Source organism: Muntiacus reevesi, chromosome 1 (genome assembly GCF_963930625.1).
Source record: "Muntiacus reevesi chromosome 1, mMunRee1.1, whole genome shotgun sequence".
In the NCBI taxonomy this organism is placed as follows: Eukaryota; Metazoa; Chordata; class Mammalia; order Artiodactyla; family Cervidae; genus Muntiacus; species Muntiacus reevesi.
In genome coordinates, this window is record NC_089249.1 from 115,550,135 (window position 1) to 115,577,430 (window position 27,296).

At 39.4% G+C, this 27,296-nt stretch overlaps 1 protein-coding gene across 2 annotated transcripts; it reads left to right on the forward strand.

Moving 5' to 3' along the window:
• The first annotated feature begins 242 nt into the window (after nt 1–242).
• LOC136149288 (guanylate-binding protein 2-like) lies at nt 243–22,071 on the forward strand. 2 transcript variants are annotated; one of them, XM_065909448.1, is made up of 11 exons: nt 243–441; nt 5,989–6,197; nt 6,830–6,957; nt 7,880–7,989; nt 12,353–12,549; nt 12,893–13,135; nt 15,929–16,209; nt 17,625–17,837; nt 19,895–19,997; nt 20,493–20,686; nt 21,512–22,071. In XM_065909448.1, exons 2-11 carry the CDS (start codon nt 6,008–6,010, stop codon nt 21,614–21,616), a joined length of 1,764 nt encoding a protein of 587 aa, XP_065765520.1. In that variant the 5' UTR covers nt 243–441; nt 5,989–6,007; the 3' UTR covers nt 21,617–22,071. The 2 variants fall into 2 exon arrangements, with proteins under 2 accessions (XP_065765520.1, XP_065765528.1); XM_065909456.1 differs by having other exon boundaries at nt 5,994–6,197.
• The last annotated feature ends 5,225 nt before the right edge of the window (nt 22,072–27,296 follow it).

The window sequence follows — 27,296 nt, forward strand, 5'->3', positions numbered from 1 at the left end:
TTCAAACTGTCTCCAAACAAGAAATAAACAGCATTATTTTAATTGACCCAATGGATCCTTCTCTCATTTTTCTTTTCAGCAGTCTCCAAAATGTTTTCTAATTATAAAATGTGAAGATTCCAGTTGAGAAATCATGTCACGTTCTCTCACTAGCACAATTCTTGCAGTCCCTTTGTAGCCTTAGATTCTACTTTCAGTTTCAGGGCTGTCTATTTCTTTGCAGACGTTGCCCAACAGTTTTGCTTTCTTATCATCGGGTGTCTGAGGAAAATCTGGGAAGTGCCAGGAGATTGGAGGGATAAAAATAAAGCCCAAATTGCCAGTGAGAAAGAAAAGTGAAACCAGCACAGCTAAACTCAGAAGAAAAACGAAGGGGACAAGCTCTTCTAATCTTCCAGCTGAGGCAGCTTTCTGCTCACCTCTACAGAATCTCTCCACTGGGTAAGACTGAGGCTGAGTGGGAAGAGATTTACGGGAGGCAGCACACTTTCTCTAAAGCAATCATACCTAAACAGGCTGCGCAGAGCCTGATCTGTCATGAGTTCAGATGAAAGTCTGATATTGGGCGGCAGGGTGTCCTCTAAGTGCCCACTGCTGAGCTCTGTGGTGAATTAGGTTCCAGCAGAGGCAGAGTCTAAACTGAGAGCTGGGGATGCTTCAAGATTCTGTCTTGATACTTTATTAAAGTGTCTTTCTCTTTGATAAAGCCCACTAACTAAAGCTCAGAGTTCACTTCTGTCTTTATTGCAAACTTTCCACGTGCTAGAACTTGGGGTCTACAAAAAAAGGCTACAGGTTATTGTTATTTGGGAGCTTACAAAATCTTTGTGCAGCCACTTTATCTGGTCAGTAACTGATTGATTCTCATTTTATAAAAGTGCTATGTCTCATGTTAAAAACCAGACAATCTTCTTGCCACCAGTCCTGGTGGGCCACTGTTGTTAAGAGGAAATGAGTACAGTACTATCATAGAAAAAAAAAAAGAAAGCTTTTTTTAAGTCATACCTAGAGAAATGGGAGAATCCCAGGGACTGGGGAGCCTGGTTGGCTGCCGTGTATGGGGTCGCACAGAGTCGGACATTACTGAAGTGACTTAGCAGCAGCAGCAGCAGCAGAGAAATGGGAAGCCAGATAGGTGGCAAGACTGGCATCATATAAGATTCCAGTCTTCTGCCAGAAGTCAGAAGTAATCAACTATAATAGAAGCAATCATGCTTTCTTATAGGATAAGAATAAAAACCAGCATCCCTTAGTCTGTCTTTTTTGATATCTCAAAAAGTTAATAAAAGTTTTATCATGATCACTTTCAGTTACAGGGATTGAGACATTGAAGTTAACAAGGTAAGTAGGGCATTACTAAAAGAAAAATTCAACTTCTCTTAATGCTATAAAATTATCAAATCATCAGTTCAATTCAGTTCAGTTACTCAGTTGTGTCCGACTCTTTGCAACCCCATGAATTGAAGCATGCCAGGCCTCCCTGTCCATCACCAACTCCCGGAGTTTACTCAAACTCATGCCCATCGAGTCGGTGATGCCATCCAGCCATCTCATCCTCTATTGTCCCCTTCTCCTCCTGCCCCCAATCCCTCCCAGCATCAGGGTCTTTTCCAATGAGTCAACTCTTCGCATGAGGTGGCCAAAGTATAGGAGTTTCAGCTTCAGCATCAGTCCTTCCAGTGAAAACCCAGGACTTATCTCCTTTAGGATGGACTGGTTGAATCTCTTTGCAGTCCAAGGACTCTCAAGAGTCTTCTCCAACACCACCGTTCAAAGCATCAAATCATCAAGTCCTGGTTAAAGAGGTCATGACTAAAATCATGCAAATATATATATATATAGAACAGAGTTCAGAGAGGAAACATGATTGTTTATAAGATCATGTTACATAAGAGTAGCTTCATTACCTGAGGTAATTAAAAGCAATATACCAATTAATATATGTGGAGATAATAAAGAATCAATCTTCAAACACAAGGAGGTCAAAATTTGGTAACATAATTGAGTGAAATATAGTGTCAACAAAAATTTCAGAAACGATGACCTGATTAAAATGAAGGTTTATAGGAACGCAGCATGGGAGACGAGTTCAAGAAGCACTTAAAAACTTGTGTTCCTCTTGACTACAAAGTAGAAAAGGTTTATAAAGGTCAAAACTAAGACCAGTTATTTACAATTCTGTGTTAAGTATTATAATTAAGGCAAAAAGTAAGGACCTGAATTGGCTGCTGAATTGATTTTAAATTGGTTTAAATTCCTGAAATGGTTTTAAAGTTCCACAGGGTGGGAGGAGGAGGGAACCCTGAACCATAAAGTTGCAGGTAGCAGATGTTGTCCCAAATACAGCTGATGGTGTCCTTAGATGTGATACAGGTCAGAGAAAATTCAAACTTTTCATGGTGCTAGGATGTGTCTTAGACTAAATTCTTAATGGCACTCAACTTTAGTTTTGTATGTCTGAACTATGATTACTCCATTGTAATTTCAATCTGTCATAAAGAGTGAGATTCATATTAGAGGGATCAGTCTTGGGTGAAAACACTTGACTTCAGATGCAGATCAACAGTTAAGAACCAGTGAGTCGCTAAACACGGTGGGCTGTGGCAGCTCAGGAGTGCCTCTCCCTGAGAGGAGGAAGCCACTGGGGACCCTGAGTCTCAGTCTGATCCAGAGCTTGCCCAGGAACAGACTTGGGAGAAAACAGGTCCAAGACTGGGTTAGGATGGCACATGTTTCACATTGTAGAAATGTTTGACATAATATTCCCCAGGTGCAGGCTGCCTGTTATATATGCCTGAGGTGAGACAGCTCAGGGTGTCCTGTCCAAAGATCAAAATTTGAAGGTGAAAAGCTTTGAAAGGAAATTTTGTAATGAAGTCAGAAGATGTGAGGCACAAGGAAAAAAATCCCCATGTTATGGAAATGTGATATAAACTGAGCCAGTGAAAATGCAGGCTGGTATACCCTTCTTCTGGAAAAGAATTTGGCAATAAGCAACAAAAGTATATACTCTTACCTTTTGACAGAGCAACCTCATTCCCAGGAATCTATTCTGAAGAAACAGCTGCAACAATATGAAAGCAGGGTTATTCATTGCAGCACTGTAATTGAAAAACACTAGAAGCATTCTAAGTGCCCACACATAGGAGTGGTTCAGTCAACTATGGTATATACATTTAAAGGTGTAGGCTTCCCTAGTGGCTCAGAGGGTAAAGTGTCTGCCTGCAATGTGGGAGACCTGGGTTCAATTCCCAGGTCGTGAAGATCCCCTGGAGAAGGAAATGGGAACCCACCCCAGTACTCTTGCCTAGAAAATCCAAAGGACGGAGAAGCTGGTAGGCTGCAGTCCATGGGGTCGCAAAGAGTCAGACACAACTGAGAGACTTCATTTTGTTTCACTTTCACGTTTTTGGAAAGCTCTGACTCTTAGAACTGCATAATGTTTTACATACTCAAAAAATAGTCACATACTACAATTAACCAAGATGTGAAATAAGTGAAAATGTTAGTCACTCAGTCATGTCCGACGCCTTGTAACCTTATGGACTGTAGATTGCCAGACTGGTCTGTCCATGGAAGACTCCAAGCAAGAAAACTGGAGTGGGTAACCATTTCTTTCTCTGGGCAATCTTCTCAACCCAGGGACTGAACCCAGGTCTCTCGCAGGGCAGGCGGATTCTGAGCTACTGCAGAAGCCCAACCAAGATGTGGGGGAGTCCTAAATGAAGCACAAATAGTAACAAATGAAACTGACTGCGTTACAAATGAGTAAACTAACAGCTCAAGAAGATGAGGAAGGAAAGAACTAATCTAAGAATTCCAGAACACAGTGTTTTGACTATATATATTAGGTTAGAGACAAAAATAACTGTATCTTAATAATACACTTTAATTAGTTAATCTATCTATCACCAAGATATAGATTAGCAATTTTGAAACTATTTTATACTTGTACTAGGACTGAGCACATAAGCAAATTTATGATAATAATAGTTGTGGCTTTCATAGTCAGAGTATGGAGTTGAAAGGTAAAGCTTGAGTAATTCCTGTTGTGTTGAACTGCAATGAGAAACATGAGCAGTATATAACACAGGGAGTCCAGCCTGGCACTCAGTGAGAACCTAGAGGGGTGGGATGCTGGGGTGAGAGAGAGACTCAAGAGGGAGGCTCAAGTATATATATATATATATATATATATATATATATATATATATATATATACTTATGCATGATTCATGCTGTTATATGGCAGAAACCAACACAACATTGTAAAGTAATTATCCTCCAATTAAAAACATCAGCAGGAATTAAAGTTGTATACAGAAAGAAGTAAATATAGATGTATCTACATGTGCTAGTATTCATATATGTATTTCTTTATTTGGTCCACTGAGGGGACCTAGAAGTAAGGTACACACCTAGTGTTATATCCTGGCATCAAAGTTCTGTTATCCAAAGAAAGGAATCAGAGTTTCTGGGAGAAACGGTCAAATATAGAACTGACTCAGGCAAAGTATAAGATGGACCAGCAATACCTTGTGGTGCCACAAAGTAAAAAAGTGCTTAGAATATGATGGAAGCATGGCCAAACCATCCCGGAGCCAGACTGAAGAAGCTCTCAAAGAACAAATCTGGGGCAAATTAAGCAGTAAGTACATAACAATTTGCTTGTTGTTGGTTAGTCACGAAGTTGTGTCTGACTTCTTGTGATCCCGTGGACTATAGCCCACCAGGTTCCTCTGTCCATGGGAATTTCCAGGCGAGAATACTGGAGTAGGTTACGCTTTCCTTCTCCCAGATCTTTCCAACCCAGGGTTCAAACCTGCCTTTCCTGCTTGGCAGGCGGATTCTTTACTGCTGAGCCACAAGGGAATGATAGTAAAGTACTAAGCTCCACAGAATAAAATAAAATAAATATCTATGAGTCTACACTGATACAAATAAATGATTATATGAGGGAAGAAAATAGAGAAGGGACAGCTCTTGTTTGAAGTAGAATCTCAGCTAATGTTGAAGGAATGGTGAAGTACAAATGACCTGCAGTCAAGCAGCACAGTAATAACTGTTACAAGCAAGAATCATTATTAGTGGATGTTAAAATCAGCACTGAAAAAAACGATATGAAACTTTGAGGAGAATATATCTGCAGTCTCAAAAATATCTCCCACCATGTTAACTTTTGTAATTACAAGGAGGTAATTGTGACTTTACAGTGGAGAAATCTGGCAGACAACACCTAAAGTAAGTGAGCAAAGTTAACATCACAGCACCAGAGTATGTTCTATAGACATCACACAACCTTTGATATGATACACTGAGACTGACAGAACATCACAACCATGGTATTCTTGCCAAGAAGAGAAAAACATAACCTCAATATAATTATGAGGAACCATAAGAAAAACCCAAACATAGAGATATTTTGCAAGGTGATAGGCAAATACTCTTCTAAAATGACAGTGTCATGAAAGACAAAATAAAGATGAAGAATGGCCAATGATGAGAGAAGCCTAAGCAAAGGTAACAGGTGAATGCGACAAAGGATCCTGAATTGCAGCCTGGGTCAGAAAAGGACACTAGGAACAAAGGGAAAGCTAGGACAAAAACAACTGGGCAAAAGGAAAACTGATGACGTGGGGGAAAGTGTGTAGTTTAGTTAATAGTACTGTTTCAATATGAAAATCCTGTTTCAATCATTGTCTGTGGTTACATAAGATATTAATAATAGGGTAGCTGGGGAAATGGCATATGGAAGTTCTCTGTATCCAATGTATGATTTTGTATAAGGGTAAGCTCCTTCAAAATAAAGTTATTTTTAAAGAGAACCAGTGGGCTAGTCTATAGGACAAGCTTAAAGAGGCCACGGGGCTTTTTAAAACATGCAAGGAACAAAGTTCAAAAAGAAAACCAAATTTTGGTCGTAACTGTAAAGCTCTCACTCAGCTCACTGACTAAATGTTGGTTTCCATGCCATCTTTTCCCTTGAAGATCAGGAGACACCCTGGACATGGCCTCAGAGATCCACATGCCAGTCCCAGAGTGCCTCATTGAGAACATCAATGGGCGACTGGTGGTTAATCCAGTAACTGCGAAGATCCTGTCTGCCATCAGGCAGCCCGTTGTGGTGGTGGCTATCGTGGGCCTCTGCCGCACGGGCAAGTCCTACCTGATGAACAAGCTGGCTGGGAAGAAAAAGGGTGAGTGACACGGACAGAGCCCAACCAAGTCCCTTCTGTCCAACCATACTCCCAGCACGCAGCACAGCGATGTGAGGAGAGGAAGTGAGAGGCCTGGGAGGAATGGGTTTCTAACATTCATTCTGTGCTGGAGGATAAGAGTCGACTCTTTCTTCCCACTTTGCCTTAACTTCCTCTTTAAAGAATAAACGTGCCTTTCTGATAGGAGTACACTAGTTATAAATAAAACTAATATAGATAATAATAAACAATAAAACATTTACTAAACTGTATGTGAATTAACATCAAGCTTATACTGGAGAAGGAAACAGCAGCCCACTCCAGTACTCTTGCCTGGAAAATCCCGTGGACGGAGAAGCCTGGTAGGCTACTGTCCATGGGGTCGCAGAGTCAGACACGACTGAGCGACTTCACTTCATTTCACTTCATTACACTGATCTCTAAGATAATACAAATATTTCAGTTTGTACTGAATGTTCTAAATTCTCTTTTTCTCATAATTAAGATCAATATTGATTATTCTTTCATTTATTTTTTTAAACCGTGATTTTATTAACTAAAGTCTCGATTTCCAGATCCTATCCACCTACTATTAAAAATCCATCCTCTCTTTTCCCCACGCCCTCTTACAGGCTTCTCTGTTGGCTCCACGGTGCAGTCACATACAAAGGGCATCTGGATGTGGTGTATGCCTCATCCCAAGAAGCCAGATCTTACTCTGGTTCTGCTTGATACTGAGGGCCTGGGGGATGTGGAGAAGGTAAAGAAACAAATCTTCTAATCCTGTTTATGTCAAATCAGTAGCCCTTCTTGCACTATCACTTCCCACCCATTGAATTGTGCTTCAAATGTATACTATTAATGCATTATATTTTTATTTTATTTTATTTACTGGTTTGTGCTCAAGATTTGACCTCAAATACAATTTGAAGCAATCCAAAGTGAGCTTTACGTGAGAGCACTAAATGCTAAGTATGAGAATAATGGGCTAATTTAAGAATTGTTGCATATCTTGGCCACACATGTAAGCATTGAGAGTGGTCAGTAAGGCCCACTGATATTTTTTGTAACCCCAAAAATAATGACTAATGACTTTTAAAGTCATTTTCCTTTCATATTGTAGGTAAACATTCTGATAAACTACTGATGGTGCATCTAAACCTAACTAGAAAGTTTATAAATATGTCTGACTTGTCAGAGTGGGAATCCAGAAAGATGGTGGAAATAGTGTTATCCACAGCTGTACAATTAGTGAGAGAAGCAGAGTATAAGACTTGATAACAGCAGCTTTGTTCATAAAGGATCATACATCACTACTCTTAGAAGTCTTAGAAAACTCTTGTTAAAGGGGTACATTTTAACTACTGTCTAAAAAGTGCTTCATCATGACATGTCATGGGAACAGAAGATCATAATCTCAGTTCAGGAGATAGGTTTGAATTCTTTTACCTGATCAAGTGCTTACTTGCTTTACACTTTCATATGCAGTTATATAAATTTTGTTTAAATTTCACTACACCATTGATTTTATGTTTTTAAAATCATGTACAGATGGATAAAACTTTGCATAGGGAAATGATTAATGTGTTTCCAAGTAGAGACAGTTGGGTTCAGAGTCTGTCCATCTGAACTGGAATCATGTGCTCTTAGTTACTTGGTGTGGTTTCTCCAATGACTTCTAGGGAGACAACCAGAATGACTCCTGGATCTTTGCCCTGGTAGTTCTTCTGAGCAGCACCTTTGTATACAACAGCATAGGAACCATCAATCAGCCAGCCATGGACCAACTATAGTATCCTTCTTGTGGATAGACAACGTGAAATCCGGAAAAGAACAGCTTAACTTTGTCACCAGTTACAGTGGTGGTCCACTGCAGAAGAATTCAGGAGTCCCCTTCTTAATGAACCCCATTATGCTTATGCTCACCATCCTGTTTACCTCAGTCACCACCAGAAGCCCAAGCCTTTCTGATCACACATCATCCTCAGACACTTAGCTGCACAAGGTTCTGTATGCCTCCTATCTGAGTTCATATTTTGGGGTCACAATCTCCTTAGGGGCTTCCTGTGTGTAATCTGAAGCTGACCGCAGTCCCTAGACAGCATGTGTGTGTGTGTGTGCGTGTGTGTGTGTGTGCTAAGTCGATTCAGTCATATCTGATTGTTTGTGACCCTATGGACTGTAGCCCACCAGGCTCCTCTGTTGAAGGGATTCTCCAGGCCATAATTCTGGAGTGGATTGCCATGCCCTCCTCCAGAGGATCTTACTAACCCAGGGATCAAACCCATTTCTCTTAAATCTTCTGCATTAGCAGGAGGGTTCTTTACCACTGGTACCACCTGAGAAACTCACCCAGACAGTAAGGAGAGACAAAAGGAGATGACAGATCACTTGAGATTGGCAGGTGGCAGGTTTAATAAGCAGAAGGATTTACTTAGTTATCCTTTCTTAGGTGACTGGAAGACTAACATATTTCCACACCCACCCACCAAATTTGTCTTTTTTAGATGCCTACACTGGACCCAGTGAGCAAACAGTCCAGATGGTCTTAGCACCACATTACTATCTCAAGGAGGCTATGTCCTTGTGCAGCTTCCAGCATGGGGAAGTCAAGTGCTGTGCACATTCCAAAGATGGAGAAGTGGGTGATCATACTTCCATTGCCTGGGTCCACCTCAGGGGACAAAACTGCAGTTGTATTTGATGACCTTCCCCTACAATAGCCATTGCCAAACCCTCGGTATCCTCTAAAACTCATGTTCTCATTCAGCTTCTTCTTGGCCTTTAAGTGTGGTAGCTCTGATTCTTGGGCTTCTATTCTTCCTTTCTTAGCCCCTAGGCCATCTCATCCAGCCTCGGACTTTCACTAGCACATTTATTTCAGTTACCATGACATTTGCATAAGCAATCATGACCACATCCTCAGGTACAAAATTGTGTATCTACTTGCTTACAAGTCTCCATTTGGATGTGTAAGAAACATCTCAAACTTAACATGCAAAAAAACCCACAAAGTTTTAAATATTTAAGTGACTGTAATTAATTGAATATTTATTATCATGCTTCTGACACGATTAAAGTAGAAATATACGGGGGATTCTTTTTTAAAAAATTTTCTTTCCTGGTACTCAGCTGGTAAAGAAACTGCCTGTAAAGCAGAAGACCCTGGTTCGATTCCTAGTTTGGGAAGATCCTCTGGAGAATGGATAGGTGACCCATTCCAGTATTCTTGGGCTTCCCTAATGGCTTAGCTGATAAAGAACCTGCCTGCAATGTGGGAGACCTGGGATCAATCCCTGCCTTGGGAAGATCCACTGGAGAAGGGAAAGGCTACCCACTCCAGTATTCTGGCCTAGAGAATTCCATGGACTGTATAGTCCATGGGTTCACAAAGAGTCAGACACAACTGAGTGACTTTCACTTCACTCTGACACTAATGAAACAGAAATGTATGGGGATTCTTATTTTAAAAAATTAATTAATTTATTTTCATTGGAGGATAATTACTTTACCATGTTGTGATGATTTTTGCCATACATTGACATTAATCAGCCATGATTAGACATGTGTCTCCCCATCCCAAACCTCCTCTCCCTCCTCCCACCCCACCCCACCCCTCTGGGTTATCCCAGAGCACTGACTTTGGTTGCCCTGCTTCATGCATCGAATTGCACTGGCCATCTATTTTACATATGGTAATATACATGTTTCAATGCTATTCTCTCAAACCATCCCACCCTTGCCTTCTCCCAGACTCCAAAAGTCTGTTCTTTACATCTGTTTCTCTTTTGTTGCCCTTCATATAGGATCATCATTACTGTCTTTCTAAATTCCACATATATGCATTAATATACAGTATTTGTGTTTCTCTTTCTGACTACTTCATTCTGTATAATAGGCTCCAGTTTTATTCACCTCATGAGAACTGACTCAAATGTGTTCCTTTTTATAGCTGAGTAATATTCCATTGAGTATATGTACCACAACTTCCTTATCCATTCGTCTGCCAATGGACATCTAGGTTGCTTCCATGTCCTAGTTATTGTAAATAGTGCTGCAATGAACATTGGGGTACATGTGTCTCTTTCAATTTGGGTTTCCTCGGGGTATATGCCCAACAGTGAGATCGCTGGGTCATATGGCACTTCTATTCCCAGTTTTTTGAGGAAACTCCACACTGTTCTCCATAGTGGCTGTACCAGTTTGCATTCCCACCAACAGTGTAAAAGGGTTCCCTTTTCTCCACACCCTCTCTAGCATTTATTGTTTGTAGACATTTTGATGATGGCCATTCTGACTGGCTTGAGATAATAACGTCATTGTGGTTTCGATTTGCGATTGTCTAATAATGAGTGATGTAGAGCATCTTTTCATGTGCTTATTAACCATCTGTATGTCTTCTTTGGAGAAATCTCTGTTTAATTCTTTTGCCCACTTTTTGATTGGGTTGTTTGCTTTTTTGGTATTGAGCTTCATGAGCTTCTTGAATATTTTGGAGATTAATTTTTTGTCAGTTGTTTCATTTGCTATTATTTTCTCCCATTCTGAAGGCTGTCTTTTCAATTACTATAGTTTCCTTTGTTGTACAAAAATTTTTAAGTTTAATGAAGTCCCATTTGTTTATTTTTGGTTTTATTTCCATTACTCTGGGAGGTGGGTAACAGAGGATCTTGCTGTGATTTATGTCTTCGAGTGTTCTGCCTATGTTTTCTTCTAAGAGTTTTATAGTTTCTGGTCTCACACTTACATCTTTAATCCATTTCAAGTTTATTTTTGTGTATGGTGTTAGAAAGTGTTCTAATTTCATTCTCTTACATGTGGTTGACCAGTTTTCCCAGCACTTAAAGAGACTGTCTTTTCTCCATTGAATATTTTTGCTTCCTTTGTCAAAGATAAGGTGTCCATATGTGTGTGGGATTATCTCTGGAAAAGTCTTAAATTTTTGACCAAAAGCACTCCTTCAACCTCACAGTAAATTTCCATAGCACTCATAGAGAGTTTTGGATCAAAAGCTTAGTATTCATCCTAGGCAATTCCTTTCTTTATTTCCTACAAACTATTGCTCACAGTCTGGTCAGCTCCCCTGTCATAGGTGTTTGCCCAGGCTGGCTAATTCCAACCACTTCTTCAATGTTAATTTCAGTTTAAGTTTCCATCTTCTCACCTCCGTGTTATTTTCCTAACTGCCTAACCTTCTCTTTCTCTTCTCTCTTGCCTCTCACAGGTAAAACACCTGCCAGTTTTTGTTGTAAAAACAAACATCAGGTCATATTCCCCTCTCAATTTAAAGCTTCTCAGTGCCTTCCCATTAAATTTAGATTAAAATTCAAACACTTTCTATGGCCTACAGTGTCTACATATTCTGGTCCCTAGCTATTCCAGGACTTCTGCCCTAGCCACGCGGGCCTCCCCGCTATATGTTAGAAACACTCAATGGTTTCCCCTCTGAGGTTTTGCCGGAGCTATTTCCTCTGCCAGTGAGATTTCTCTGGTGGATTAGTACATGGCAGCTTCTCTCAGTTCATTTAGATTTCTGCACAATGATCACCTCAGAATGAACTTACCTGAACTACCACATAAACCAGCACCATGCACAGATACACACAGTTATTCTCTAAAGTTTAGCTGAGGTTCACTTTTCTTCAAGGCAACTACTATCAATATCTCAGGTTTATTATATTTTTGTTTACTTGTTTATCATCCGGTCCCCCTCAGAATGTGTGTGTGTGTGTGTATGTGTGCGCGTGTTCCTCAGTCGTGTCCGACTCTTTGTGACCCCATATGCTATAGCCAGCCAGGCTCCTCTGGCCATGGAATTCTCTAGGCAAGAATACTGGAGAGGGTTGCCATTCCATTCTCCAGGGAATCTTCCTAACGCAGGGATCGTACCTGGATCTCCTGCAGTACAGGCAGATTCTTTGCTTTCTGAACCACCAGGGAAGCACTCACTAGAATGTAGATGGTAGCCTTTTCTCACTCATCGCAATGTTATTTGTTCCTAGGAAAGTTCCTGATTTATAGTAATTGTTCAATAAATGTTTGTGGAATTAATGAATGAGCTAATTAAGAAAAATTATTTTAGATAAGCTTTGGCGAACAGTATAGCATAAAAGGTGCTACTCCTTTTCTGCACTTTTCCTATGTTAGCATCCCAGCTATGTGACAGAGCTGACAGATCGAATCAGGGCAAAATCCTCACCTGATAAATATGAGGTCCAAGACTCAGCCAACTTTGTGAGCTTTTTTCCAGAATTTGTGTGGACTCTGAGAGATTTCTCCCTGGAGGTGGAAGCAGATGGACAGCCCATCACTGCTGATGAGTACCTGGAAAATTCACTGAAGCTAAAGCAAGGTTACTGGGACTCATGGTTGGCAAACAATAAAAGAGAAAACAGTATCAGAATGACTATCTCAATGTAGATGCTGAAAATTATAATTTTATTACTTTGTTATCCTGGCTGTTCTATTAGAGGAGATAAAATGTTTCTTTGATAAATCAGTGTGATCTAATTTTAAGTTACTTCCTTCTTGGAGAAGGAAAGAAATTTCATTTCTCTACTCCTTTAATTATTGGGTCTGATCCATGATTAGTTCATTTTTACCTCTTTATATAGGACTTGTGCAAATTGCAAAGTTGAAGGGTATATATTTGAAGTAGCTTGAAGTTGTAACACCTCTGATTTTCATTCCTCTAGGAAATGATAAGAAAACTAAAAACTTTAATGAACCTCGGTTATGTATCCGAAAGTTTTTCCCGGAGAAGAAGTGCTTCATCTTTGGTTACCCTGCCAATTTTAATTACCTTATCAGCCTGGAGCAGCTACAAGAGGAAGATCTGAACCCTAAATTCAGAGAACAAGTTGCAGACTTCTGCTGCTACATCCTCAGCCATTCCAAGGCCAAGACTCTCTCAGGCGGTATCACAGTCAATGGGCCTCGTGAGTCCCCCTTCCTCTTTCCTTACCCAGACTCTCCTACTGCCCATTGTAGACAACAGAAGTGGAAGGCACGAGGATTACTTCTGACAAATACAGAGTTTAATGATGCCAAAGAAAACACACCACAAGGGACACCACATTGTGAATTTTACATATGAACTAAAACTATTTCTGGTAGTATATAATATTCACATTAGCCAGATGAATAAAGAAAAAGAACTAGAATCTAATCCTGGTGTAGTAAACTTCTCCACGAACTTCTCAACTCCCTTTTAATGCAATTTCCTTCCAGGAGAGGCTTATTATTGACAAAGTCAGGAAAAGGCAAATATTCCATGTATGTGAGGCTTTGCCACTTACCTTAACACTATTCTCTTGTTAATCAATGCAAAAATGTGTGACCTGATTAAGAGTGCCTGCCATGCACCAAGCACTGGGCATAATCCTCATTCCAACAGGATGGGAACAAAAGGTATTTAAACAATCTATTTAACCCTAATGATTAAACAGTGATAAGACAATAAATTACAATAACAAGCTACTTTGGATTCAAAGACAGAGAATATTTGTCTCTGAAATTGACATGTAAGATGAGAACTTAAAATTGAGTAGGAGTTTATCAGAAGAATAGTCCGAGTAGTTTTCAGACAAAGATAAGATGATGTGAGAAGGCCTGAGACAGAGAAGAACTCTGCAACTACAAGAATGTAAAGAAAAGAGTGTGATCTGAACAAGAGTAGAGTGAATAAGAGTGGTGTCATGGTGGAAAAGCACACTGGGGACCATACCTGAAAGAACTAGTGGGTGACTTCAAGGAGGTTAAAGTCTGAACCCAATAAAAAGATCTTGAGGAATGACAGGCAAAGAGGTAAAGATATGTAATTTATGTTTCATAGAGTCCTTCAGAATATTTTATAGATAATGTGTTGGAGGGATGTACATGAAGCAACAAGAAGATGAATGATATTTGCAATATTTTATAATAAATAGCGATTATGTAGGCTAAGATAGTGGCAATAGAGACTGTCAAAATTAACAGAATCCTCACATATTTTGAATGTCAAATCCATAAGTTTTGATGATGGGAGGCATGTGGGTGTGTGGAAGAAATATAAGGCAGTGTTAAGCTTGACTCCAGAATTCTGAGCTTAAGCAACTACTTGAACAGATGTTATTTAGTGAAAGAAATATCTGGAGGAGGAATAGTTTTCCAGAACGGATGAAGTTGTTTAGATCTGGAACATTTAGTATTAATTTTCCTTCCTGCCAATGCAGGAGACATAAGAGACTTGAGTTCAACCCCTGGGTTGGAAAGATCCCCTGGTGGAGGAATGGCAACCCACACCAGTATTCTTGCCTAGAGAATCCCATGGACAGAGGACCCTGGCAGGCTACAGTCCATAGGGTCACAAAGAGTCGGATATGACTGAAGTGACTTAGCATACAAGCCTATAAGTGATATCATATGATATTTGTCTTTCACTGTCTGATTATTTCATTTAGTATGATGATCTCTAGGTCCATTTGTGTTGCTGCAAATCACATTATTTCATTTTTATGGCTGAGTAACATTCCATTGTATATATGTACCATATTGTCTTTATCCTTTCATTGTTGATGGACATTTGGTTGCTTCTGTGTCCTGACTGGGGCTTCCCTGGTGGCTCAGTGGTAAAGAATCCACCTGCAATGTGGGAGACCTAGGTTTGATCTCTGAGTCAGGAAGATTCCCCTGGAGGAGGGTACAGCAACCCACTCCAGTATCACGTCTGGAGAATCCCATGGACACAGGGGTCTTGTGAGCTACAATCCATAGTCACAGAGTTGGATACAACTAAAGTGACTGAGCATGCATGTGTGTTCTGACTATTATAGGTAGTGCTGCTATTAATATTGGTGTGCATGTGTCTTTTCAAGTGATAGTTTTATCTGGATATATGCCCAAGATTAGGATTGCAGGGTCATAAGAGGACTTTATTTTTCACTATTTAGGAAACTTCCATAATGCTCATAGTGACTGCATCAATTTACATTCCCACCAACAGTGTACAAGGGTCCCCTTTTCTTCACACCCTCTCCAGCATTTGCTGTTTGTAGACCTTTGAACAATGGCATTCTGACCAGTATGAGGTGATAGCTTATTGTAGTCAAGAACTAGTAGTTGTAGGGCCACAAACCACTCCAGTTTCCCAAGGCTGGGATTTCCTGGTATGTAAGACTTCCAGTGTTAAAACCAGAATTCCCTGGCAAACTTGGATGAATTGATCACACTGCATGGAGCTCTGATGAAAGAATATCTAGGAAGACCCTCTTATTTAGGCCAGACCCAGAACTAGTGATATACATCACATGTACACATACATTTACACACACACATGCTTGTTTACATTAAAATGTCTCCTTGACATTTAAATTACTTAGAATTGAGAAGGGAAGGGGAACTCATTTAAAAAAGAAAGGGAGATTCAGGAAGGCTAAGAAAAGATTAAGACTTACCATCTTGTCTGCAAAATATCCTTACTTTATCCTATTCATTCCAATAGCTTCCACTTGGGTGAAGGAAGGAGGAAAGGGAAGTTTTAAACTCTTCTGAACCTAGAGTATAACAAAATGTCCCATCACAATTTTTCTTAAAAATTCTTAAAACTACTGATTGTAACACCTGAAAAGCATAAAAAGTGCACTCTCAGTTGACTCAGAATGATTAAATTTGCATGCTCAGGACCAAACTAACACAGCTTGTTCCTCTGTCTCACCAACACTTAGTCATTGATTTTTAAATTCCCTTCATAGGTCTAAAGAGCCTGGTGCAGACCTATGTCGATGCCATCAGCAGTGGGGATCTGCCCTGCATGGAGAATGCAGTCCTGGCCTTGGCCGAGACCGAGAATTTGGCCGCAGTGCAAAAGGCCATTGCCCACTATGACCAGCAGATGGGCCAGAAGCTGAAGTTGCCCACGGAAACCCTCCAGGAACTGCTGGACCTGCACAGGGCCAGTGAGAAAGAGGCCATTGAAGTCTTCATGAAGAACTCTTTCAAGGATGAGGACCAAGTATTTCAGAAAAAATTGGCAGTATGTTTCCTATTCTAGTTAATGAGAGGATGAAAAATCTGGGCCTTTCTCTTCTTTGTTTTTAATTGGAAGATAATTGCTTTACAATATTGTATTGGTTTCTTCCATACAACAATGTGAATAAGCCTTTCTTGCTACAAGTAGTCCTCCCAGATCCAGGGATAGCAGCCCTCAGTTGTATGTACTCATTTGCACTCTTTACTAAAAGAGTAGACTGTTCTTAGCCTTAGTCCTGGAGACTATGGTACCATAACTGACTATGGTTATTAAAAATATCCTCATCTATTAATCTCTACCCTATAGATGCCATATTTTAATCAAACAAGTAAACTGTAAGACTGTATTTAATTAAGATTATTATAATTTTTTTTTATTTAAAGTTAGTCAAAGACACAGTGCTTTCATATTCCCTGCTAATAATATAGGAGGATTTGCTTCTTTGCGAAAACCCTAAAGACCTATTGTGTTTAATGTAAAGCAACAATGAAATATTCAGAAAAACAAGAAAGAGAAACCAATCATTAGAATGTTATTTGAGGACTCAAGTCTGAATTCTTCCAAATTAAGCAAGGATTGTTGTATGACAAATAATCATTTGACAGATGACAATCCCTTCCCTGAGTTGTAGGGCAGAATTTTACAAGTCATACCTTCCTGCTTTCAAAGGTTCTGATGAAACTAAATAGTGAAGGTCAGCAGACTATGGATGTTTTTCTAGACCAAAGAAATATGCAAGTTCTCTTCTATAGTTGAATGTAGGTAAAAGTGCTGTTCTGTAGGCTTTCTCCATACAGACATTAACTGCGGTACAATCTCCATTACCTTCATTAGCCTTATATTGAGAAAATATGCCAAAGTACTATTATTTTAAAGAATGTACCACTAATCATTGACCCTTTTGACCACTTACAGAGAAGTCACTGGGCTTACTTAAAACTTTATACCACTGCATATAATCCTGACAGGTAATCTATGAGATGGATACAATTTCCTGTGTTTTACCAACAAAGAAATCTCATTTCATGAAGGTTGAGTGTCACTAAGTCACAAATTGGTGGAACCAGGAACTTCCTGTAGGCCTGTCATACTGGACAGTTGTGTGGTGAACTATTCCTAAATTAGGGACTTAAAAAGAGAAGTTTCAATTTGAGCAGTGTTTATGCTTTGAGAATCATTCTCTGAATCTAAAAAAAAAAAACCATGGGGAAAAAAGCTTCAGATAAACAAAAAGGGAAATAGATGTATTTTTTAAACCAGCATTCTATCTAAGAGTTTTCTAGCATCTCCCATCATTGTGAGGGGTGTGTTATATTTATGTGCCACATTTGCTGCAGGAGAAGCATTTCCCAGTAATCCACCTTGGTTCATCCTCATCATGGCTCATGGTGCCATTTGTGCTATTTTTCACCTCACAGGACAAGTTAGAAGCAAAGCGAGATGACTTTTGTAAACAGAACATGAAAGCATCCTCAGATTACTGCATGGCTTTAATTCAGGACATTTTTCATCCTCTATATGAAGATGTGAAGAAGGGAACATTTTCTAAACCAGGAGGTTATTATTTATTTATTAAGAAGATGAAGGAGCTGAAGGATAAGTACCACCAGGTTCCTAGAAAGGGGGTACAGGTAAGCTACCTACTGATCACTATTTCTGGGGTTTCACTGAAGTGACTCTTTCAAACTACAGTGGGAACAACAAAATGCGATGGGTAAATGGTGCCTATGGCTTTCACTGACTATTCACTGATTTATTCAGTAGGACAGACTACCATGGGATGAATAGCAGATTCATCCCATGGTAGTGCTTCTGGGAAGCACAGATGGAGCCCTCAAAAAGTTTTGCAGAATGTATTCAATAATTTAGTCATTCAGTCATCCAACAATTCTTTACTCAGGTCTAACTATACATATATATATATATATATATATATATATATACACACACACATATATATGTTTATATATATAGCTATATATAAACAAGCAAGTTGTTTCAAAGTATTCATTAGTAATCAGTGAAGTATAGCTTATAGCAAATCTAATAATAATAACAGTTAACACATATAGACCTTATTTTGTGTCAGGAAACAAATGGGCTTAACTCATTCAATCCTCACAAGAGCACTATGAAGTACATGATATCAGTGTCCTCATTTTATCAATCAGAAAAGTAAGGGAAGTAAAATAACTCACCTAAGATGTACAGGTAATAAGTGGTACAGCTGAAACGGAAATGCTAATAGGAAACTCTGAGCTTGTAACTATGCTTCTATGGCAGTATACTCAGATTATATCAGTTAGAATTAGGTTTGGGCACATATAATTTACAAACAAAATAAGAGTGTCTTAGGAACACAAAAGTTTCTTTCTCTCTTATATACAAGAAGTAAGGGAGAGGCGGTCCAGGCTGCTATGACAATTCCACAATCATGCTGTTCCCAGACTCCTTCCTGCTCTGCTCCAACACCTTAGCACCCAGCCTCCATCTGCAAAGTCAATTCATGGTCTAAGATGGCTGTTGGAGTTTCACCCATTCCTTCCATATTACAGATAGGGAAAACAGAAGACTGAAAAGTCTCTGGGTCAACTCTCTTTAAGGTGATCTGCAAAAAGCCCAATATAACACTACTGCATAAGTGGTATTAGCCAAATTTTAATCATATGGCCACCTACAGCTACCAAGGAGGTTGACTTAAAGAATGCAATGTTTTATCTTGGCCCATGATGTGCCCCGGTGGGGGAAAAAATAGGTTCTATTACTAAGAACAAGGGGAGAAAAATATTAGGGTGACTCTAGAAGCTGCTATCGCAGAGACATAAATTGCCCTGAAGAAAAATAAAGTAGGGTACAGGCTTAGGAAAGAAAAGAAACATGGTCCTATTTTATACGTAGGATTTTAGAGAGGGCCTCTCTGGTGAGGTGCTGTTTCAACAATCTTCAAGGAAGTCAGGAAGTAAGCCAAGCAAGCATCTAAAAGAAGATAGTTTCAAACAACAGAAAATCTCAGAAGGATGAATTGGTTTATGTCCAACAAATGTGGCAAGAGGGCAATGAGCAAAGAAAGAGGTGGCAGGAGGTGAGGTCAGAGAGATGCTCAAGGCCAGAGGATAATCAGGTAGTATCCTGGAGGGCCCTGAGAGCAGTTTTAATTTTACTTGAAAAGAGCTGGAAAATCAGCAGATTTGGTGCATCAGAGTAAAGTAATCTTTCTTAATTAGTTACAACGCTAGCTGCTCTCAGGACATCAGACTGTAGGGGACCAAGAGTAGAAGGAAGCAGGGAGACCAATTATGAAGCTAATACCATGGTCCAGGCAAGAAGTGATAATATCCTGGACCAGTGTGTTTGAGAGGAATAGGTTGCAACTGATGGGCTCTTGCTCATTTTATTTTGAAGCCAAAGCAAATTCCATTAGCTGATGTAAAGAACAGCCATAAGGTTTGTAATCCATACAATTAAAAGATCAGCTTTACTGATTACATTTCTAACATTGGGGTGACTGAGAATGAGGCAAATTTGAGGGTGGATCTAGAGTTGGGGTTTAAGCCAGTTTGGTTTGAAATAGTATTCATTAATAAATTCTAAAATGGGTAAAATGAAATTAAATTGAAACATGTACTGCTAGGTTTTCCTTTAACCCATAGTCCCTATTTCCTGATTCTAACTTGGTCTACATCAATAGAAAGAAGAGACACTCAGGACATATTTGGATTCCAAAGAGAATACGGCTGATACACTTCTACAGACTGATCAGTTGCTGACAGAAAAGGAAAAAGAGATAGAAGGTGAGAACAGCTGAAAACACTCTAGATAGTTAGAAAGCCCTAGAGGTGTTAATGTTAGCCACATTTGTCCACCTGAAATATCACTATAGTGCAAAAAATAGCAAGTATATTTCATGTTTTTAGAGGATTCTTTACTTAACTAAAATTTATGTTAATCTGTCTTATGATTTAATCTTGTTGTTTAGTAATTAATGTGCGTCCAACTCTCTTGCAACCCCATGGACAGTAGCCTGCCAGGCTCCTCTGTCCATGGGATTCTCCAGGCAAGAACACTGGAGTGGGTTGCCATGCCTTCCTTCAGGGGATCTTCTCCACCAAGGGATCAAACTCGCATCTCCTGCTTTGGCAGGCAGATTCTGATTGCTCAGTGCAAAAATAAATGCAAGAGACTTTCTTTATGAGATAAGCAAACAAGTAAACGGGTGAAAGAAGAAATAAAGCTATAAAAAAATAAATTAAGATTCTCATATTTCTCTGCTTATTTTTCTTCTTAAGTGGAACGTATTAAGTCTGAAGCTGCAGAAGCTGCAAACAAAATGTTAGAGGAAATGCAAAAGAAGAATCAACAGATGATGCAAGAAAAAGAAGCGAGTTATCAGGAACATATGAAGCAACTGACTGAGAAGAGGGAAATGGAGAGGGCCCAGTTAATAGCAGACCAAGAGAGGGTTATAGCCCTTAAACTTCAGGTATTCAATTGTAACATCTCCATTCTATCTTCCACTGTGCTGAATCAAAAGCTCTTAGGGCATTATATCAGTTTAAGGACTGTTCTAACCCAAACACTAGTAGGCGTTTCATTCCCTTACTGTTTCTACACCTAACCATCTCTGGTTATTGAAGTCTATCTTGTTGTTTAGTTGCTAAGTTGTCCCCGACCCCTTTGTGATCCCATGGACTGTAGCCTACCAGACTCCTCCGCCCATGGAATTTTCCAGACGAGGATACTGGAGTGGGTTGCCATTTCCCTCTCCAGGGGATCTTCCCGACTCTCCTGCATTTCAGGCAGATTCTCTACCATCTGAGCCACTACCCAGGCTGCTGGTATCATCATGATCTCCAGGCTGTTCTCCAAACCTATGCTGAGTTGGGATGTCTACCCTGTAATATAGTATGGACCAGTGTAGGCTTTATCTCCTCAACTTACTTCTGTTATCTCTGCTATCTTCCTTGCCTTCTCAGATATATATTTGGGAGCTCGTGTGATATAAAGTTGAGATAGAAAAGGACAGTTTTTCTTTAAAGACTGTTTTATCAAGTTGAAGGAAGGAAAAAATTAATTCTAGGGGTCACTAATATTTTAGAAACCATAAGAGAAGAATATTTATGAAGCTAAATAAAACCCAGAAAAATTTTGAGAGTAGACTCAAGAAAGAAAGATAAAATGGAAATTAAAGGAGGAAAAGATTTCAAAAAGAAGTTTCACAACCCAGGAGGGATTAATATAGGTATAATTTAGCAAATGTGGGAAATGTTTTAAGTAGTTTGTGTTCAGTCTCCACTTTTCCTTTTAGGAACAGAGACGACTTCTCCAGGAGGGATTCAAAAAGGAGAGCATGAAACTTCATGAAGAGATTGAAGCCCTCAAGAGGAGGCTAGGAATATGTAATTTTCTCTAAAAACCTAAGGACCTAATTTCCTAACCAACTTCTATCTGTTAAGAACAAGTTGAATGAGCACCTTCAAGATGTCAAACAATTGCCACTAAACTTGAAGTCATAAGATGCATTTTCATTGAGGCTTAAAGTTTGCAAAGATGAAATAAAATGTGAAGGCAGTGTTTAACCTATAGAAGAATTCAATTCATGATTAAATATAGTATAAATGACTAGTATGATACCTCAGGAGAACCTATGTTTCAAATCATGCATATTGATTCTAGAGAGACTTTTAATTGTGTAATTGGGATACATTTACATCCAATTTGGGGATATCAGAGGTGTTCTATTCTGTGTAGACTGTTTCTCCACACATAAACCACCCCTCTAGATATCCTCAGCTCCATGGTCTTACTCAAGGATTTACTTTGGTACTGTGATGGAGTTGGAGTGTTGTGTACACAGGAAAAGTCTGATGGGAGTGTACAAAGTCATGGAGCCCAGTTATGCATCACTCCAGCCAAGCAATCACTAGGTCATATGACGGCTTCCAATAAGGGACACCTGGAACAATTAACTTCAGAGTGCAGACAGTGTACAGTTCTCCATTGGGTGGAGGCTGCATTGCTGGGGTCACTGATGGGATTCCTGAACACTGGTAGGGGAATTACTTGCACTTGTGTGAAATGGATATATGAGTGCATGTTCAACCTTCTTTGTCTAGAGAATCCCTCTAGATGATTACTGCCCCTTTTCTAGGCCACACGACATCTCTCTATTTTGCTCTTCTTTTCTTAGTCCCCCTCACCCACAGTTCCAAGAAGAACTTCTACAATCACAAAAAGGAAACTTTAGCTCATAATTCCTTTCTATTCCTCTGAGAATCATAGCTATAATTCTTCAAAACCTTACCTAACTCCATTTTTCAGTGATCAAGACCATACCCACGCAAAAGAAATGCAAAAAGACAAAATGGTTGTCAGAGGAGGCCTTACATATAGCTGAGAAAAGAAGAGAAGTGAAAGGCAAAGGAGAAAAGGAAAGATATACCCATTTGAATGCAGAGTTCCAAAGAATAGCAAGGAGAAATAAGAAAGACTTCCTTGGTGATCAATGCAAAGAAATAGAGGAAAATAAAAGAATGGGAAAAACTAGCGATCTCTTCAAGAAAATTAGAGCTACCAAGGGAATATTTCATGCCAAGATAGGCAGAATAAAGGACAGAAATTGTATGGACCTAACAGAAGCTGAAGATATTTTAAAAAGGTGATAAGAATACACAGAAGAACAATATCTTCATGATGCAAATAACCATGATATTGTGATCACTCACCTAGAGCCAGACATCCTGAAGTCTGCAGTCAAGTGATCCTTAGGAAACATCACCATGAACAAAGCTAGTGGATGTGATGGAATTCCAGTTGAGCTATTTCAAACCCTAAAAGGTAATGCTGTGAAAGTGCTGCACTCAATATGCCACCAAGTTTGGATAACTCAGCAAGGCTAAATTTGGATAAAATGGGACTGGAAAAGGTCAGTTTTCATTTCAATCCCAAAGAAAGGCAATGCCAAAGAATGTTCTAGCTACCACACAGTTGCACTCATCTCACATGCTAGTAAAGCAATGCTCAAAATTCTCCAAGCCAGGCTTCAACAATAGGTGAACTGTGAACTTCAGATGTTCAAACTGGTTTTAGAAAAGGCAGAGGAACCAGAGATCAAAATGCCAACGTCCACTGAATCATCAAAAAAGCAACAGAGTTCCAGAAAAATATCTACTTCTGCTTTATTGACTATGCTAAAGCCTTTGACTGTATGGATCACCACAAACTGTGGAAAATTTTTCAAGAGATGGGAATACCAGGCCACCCGACCTGCCTCTTGAGAAATCTGTATGTAGGTCAGGAAGCCACAGTTAGAACGGGACATGGAACAACAGATTGGTTCCAAATCGAGAAAGGACTTTCTCAAGGCTGTATATTGTCACCCTGCTTATTTAACTTATATGCAGAGCACATCATGTGAAATGCAGACTGGAAGAAGCACAGGCTGGAATCAAGATTGCTGGAAGAAATATCAATAACCTCAGATACGCAGATGACACCACCCTTATGACAGAAAGCAAAGAGGAATTAAAGAGCCTCTTGATGAAAATGAAAGAAGACAGTGAAAAAGTTGGCTTAAAACCCAAAATTCAGAAAACTAAGATCATAGCATCCAGTCCAATCACTTCTGACAAATAGATGGGGAAACAAAGGATACAGTGACAGACTTTAATTTTGGAGGGGCTCCAAAATCACTGCAGGTGGTGACTGCAGTAATGAAATTAAAAGACAATTGCTCTTTGGAAGAAAAGCTGTGATCAATCTAGACAGCACATTAAAAAGCAGAGATATTCCTTTGCCAATAAAAGTCCATCTAGTCAAAGCTATGACTTTTCTGTTAGTCATGTATGGATGTGAGAGCTGGACTGTAAAGAAAGCTGAGTGCCAAAGAATTGATGTTTTAGAACTGTGGTGTTAGAGAAGACTCTTGAGAGTCCCCTGGACTGCAAGGAGATCAAACCAGTCAATCCGAAAGGAAATCAGTCCTGAATATTCATTGGAAGGACTGATGTTGAACCTGAAACTCCTATACTTTGGCCACCTGATAACAAGAAGTGACTCATTGGGAAAGACCCTGATGTTGCGAAAGGTTGAAGGCAGGAGAAAGATAAGATGGTTGGATGGCATCACCCACTCGATGGACATGAGTTTGAGCAAGCTCCAGCAATTGGTGATGGACAGGGAAGCCTGGCATGCTGCAGTCCATGGTGTTGCAAAGAGTTGGACACGACTGAGAGACTGAACTGAACTGAACTGAACTGATGTTATCTACCATCATCTATATATACTATATAAGATATATACTATAATCTATATATACCCTATATGATATACCATAATCTCCATCCCTTTAGTCTACCTTTGTCTTTATATTTAAAGTGGGTTCCTTGTACACAACAGATAATTGAGTCCTGTGTTTTTAATCCACTCTGGCAGTCTCTGTCTTTTAATTGGTGTATTTAGGCCATTGATATTGAAATTGATTACTGATAGAGTAGGATTAATATCCACCTTACTTGATACTTTTTGCTATTCATTGCCCATAATTTTGTCACTATTTTATCTTTCAGTCCTTTTCTAACTTTTGGTTTTAATTATATATTTTATATGATTCCATTTTCTATCCTTTCTTAGCATAGTAATTATACCTCTTAAAAATATTTTTTAAACTGTTAACCCTAGAGATTGCAATATGCATTTCTAAACAATCCAAGTTCAGCGTCAATTAACACTATACCACATCGCCAATAGCACAAGCACCTTAAAATAACAAAATATCCCTAATTCTTCTCTCTGGTCTTTTGTATCATTGCTATAATTCATTTCACTCATACATACACTACAATCTTCAAATACATTGGTGCTATTATTGTTTTAATAAATTGTTGTATGTTAGATCAACTTAGAATAAGAAAAACATATTTTTATTTTATTGCCATTTATTCCTCCTTCAATGCTCTTCTATTCTTTATGTAGATCCAAATTTCTGATATATCATTTTCCTCCTCTGATGAACTTTAAACATTTCTTACTAATCAGGGTTCCTGGTGACAGATTCCCTCAATTTTTGTTTGTCTGAGGAAGTACTTATTTATTCTTCACTCAGAAGAATAATTTCAGTAGATACAGAATTCTAATTTGGTGTTACTATATCTTTTGAGATTTTAATTATTTCACTCCATTTTCTTCTTGCTTGTATGCTTTCAAAGAAGTCTGATATAATTATTAACCTAGTGCCTCTGTGAGTAAAATAAAATCCCTGGCTTATTTCAAGATTTTCTTTTGGCCTTTGGTTTTCTGTAGTTGAATATGATATGCTTTTCAATCTGAAAAGTTTCTATTGACACACCTCCAAATTCACTGAGTTCATCGCAATCATGTTCAGTCTACTGATGAACCCACCAAAGACATTCTTCATTCTGTCACCATGTTTTTAGTTTCTTGTATTTCCTTAAAACTGTGGGAGTTTCCATTTCTCTCCATATATTACTCACCTGTTCATTCACGTTTTCCTCTTTCTCTATTAGATTTCTTAGCATATTAATCACAATAATTTTAAATTTAGCTGTCTGATAATTTGTAAATTTCTGCCATGTCTGAGTCTGGCTTTGATACTTGATTTGTCTCTTCAGACTGCTTTTAGGTCTTTTAGCATGTCTAGTAATTTTTTGTTGAAAGCTGGCATAGTTTAATTTTTTGAGGGACCTGAGGTTAATACGTCAGTAGTGTGAGGTTTTATGTTAACTGTCTACAGGTTAGATTGTGCTTACCACTAGTTTTGGCTGCTGTGTCAGGAAATAAAAATTCCTTACTGTTAATGTTTTTGTCTCTGCTATCTTTTGGTTTCCCTAGAAGAGTTGTCCCCAAACATTTCAGAACCAGGGACTGGTCTTATGGAAGATAATGGGAGTGGAGGTAGAGGATAGTTCAAGTGGTAATACTAGTGATGGGGCGTAGCACATGAAGCTTCCCTTTCTTGCCCTGCAGCTCACTTCCTAGTGTGCAGTCAAGTTCCTAACAGGCCATGGACTAGTACCAGTTTGCAGCACGGGGTGGGGGGTGTTGGGGACCCCTGCCCGCCCTAGAGAACTTTTCTACTACCATCTAAATCAATTCAGTTCAGTTCAGTCGCTCAGTCGTGTCCGACTCTTTGAGACCCCATGAAGATGAAAGTGAAAGAGAAGAGTGCAAAAGTTGGCTTAAAGCTCAACTTTCAGAAAACTAAGATCATGGCATCAAGTCCCATCACTTCATGGGAAATAGATGGGGAAACAGTGGAAACAGTGTCAGACTTTATTTTTCTGGGCTCCCAAATCACTGCAGATGGTGACTGCAGCCACGAAATTAAAAGAAGCTTACTCCTTGGAAGGAAAGTTATGACCAACCTAGAGAGCATATTAAAAAGCAGAGACATTAGTTTGCCAGCAAAGGTCTGTCTAGTTAAGGCTATGATTTTTCCAGTGGTCGTGTATAGATGTGAGAGTTGGACTGTGAAGAAACCTGAGCACCGAAAAATTGATGCTTTTGAGCTGTGGCGTTGGAGAAGACTCTTGAGAGTCCCTTGGACTGCAAGGAGATCCAACCAGTCCATCCTAAATGAGATCAGTCCTGGGTGTTCATTGGAAGGACTGATGCTGAAGCTGAAACTCCAATACTTTGGCCACCGCATGCGAAGAGTTGACTTATTGGAAAAGACCCTGATGCTGGGAGGGATTGAGGGCAGGAGGAGAAGGGGCTTGGATGAGATGGCTGGATGGCATCACCGACTTGATGGACACTAGTTTGAGTGAACTCCAGGAGTTGGTGATGGACAGGGCAGCCTCGTGTGCATATGTCTCCCCAAATATCACATGTTGAAAAACTTACGCCCAATGTGCTGGTTTTTGGTGGTGGGACTTTAGGAAGCGATTAGTTCATGAGCGCAGAACAATCACTAATGAGTGTAATGCTTACATAAACTCATACCATCTACCATGCTCATACCATACCCTTGCTATGGTAGTTATATTTTTAGTCTTTTGAGGAACTTTCATACTGTTTTCCATAGTGGTTCCATCAATTTACATTCCCACCAACAGGGTACATACAAATGCTAC

Excerpts from the sequence above, each read along its gene's own strand:
- LOC136149288 (XM_065909448.1), top strand. The coding sequence starts at position 6,008 with ATGGCCTCAGAGATCCACATGCCAGTCCCAGAGTGCCTCATTGAGAAC. Across the intron at positions 6,958-7,879 it reads GCCTGGGGGATGTGGAGAAG|GGAGACAACCAGAATGACTC; the intron begins GTAAAGAAACAA and ends AATGACTTCTAG. Across the intron at positions 19,998-20,492 it reads AAAGGAAAAAGAGATAGAAG|TGGAACGTATTAAGTCTGAA; the intron begins GTGAGAACAGCT and ends TTTCTTCTTAAG.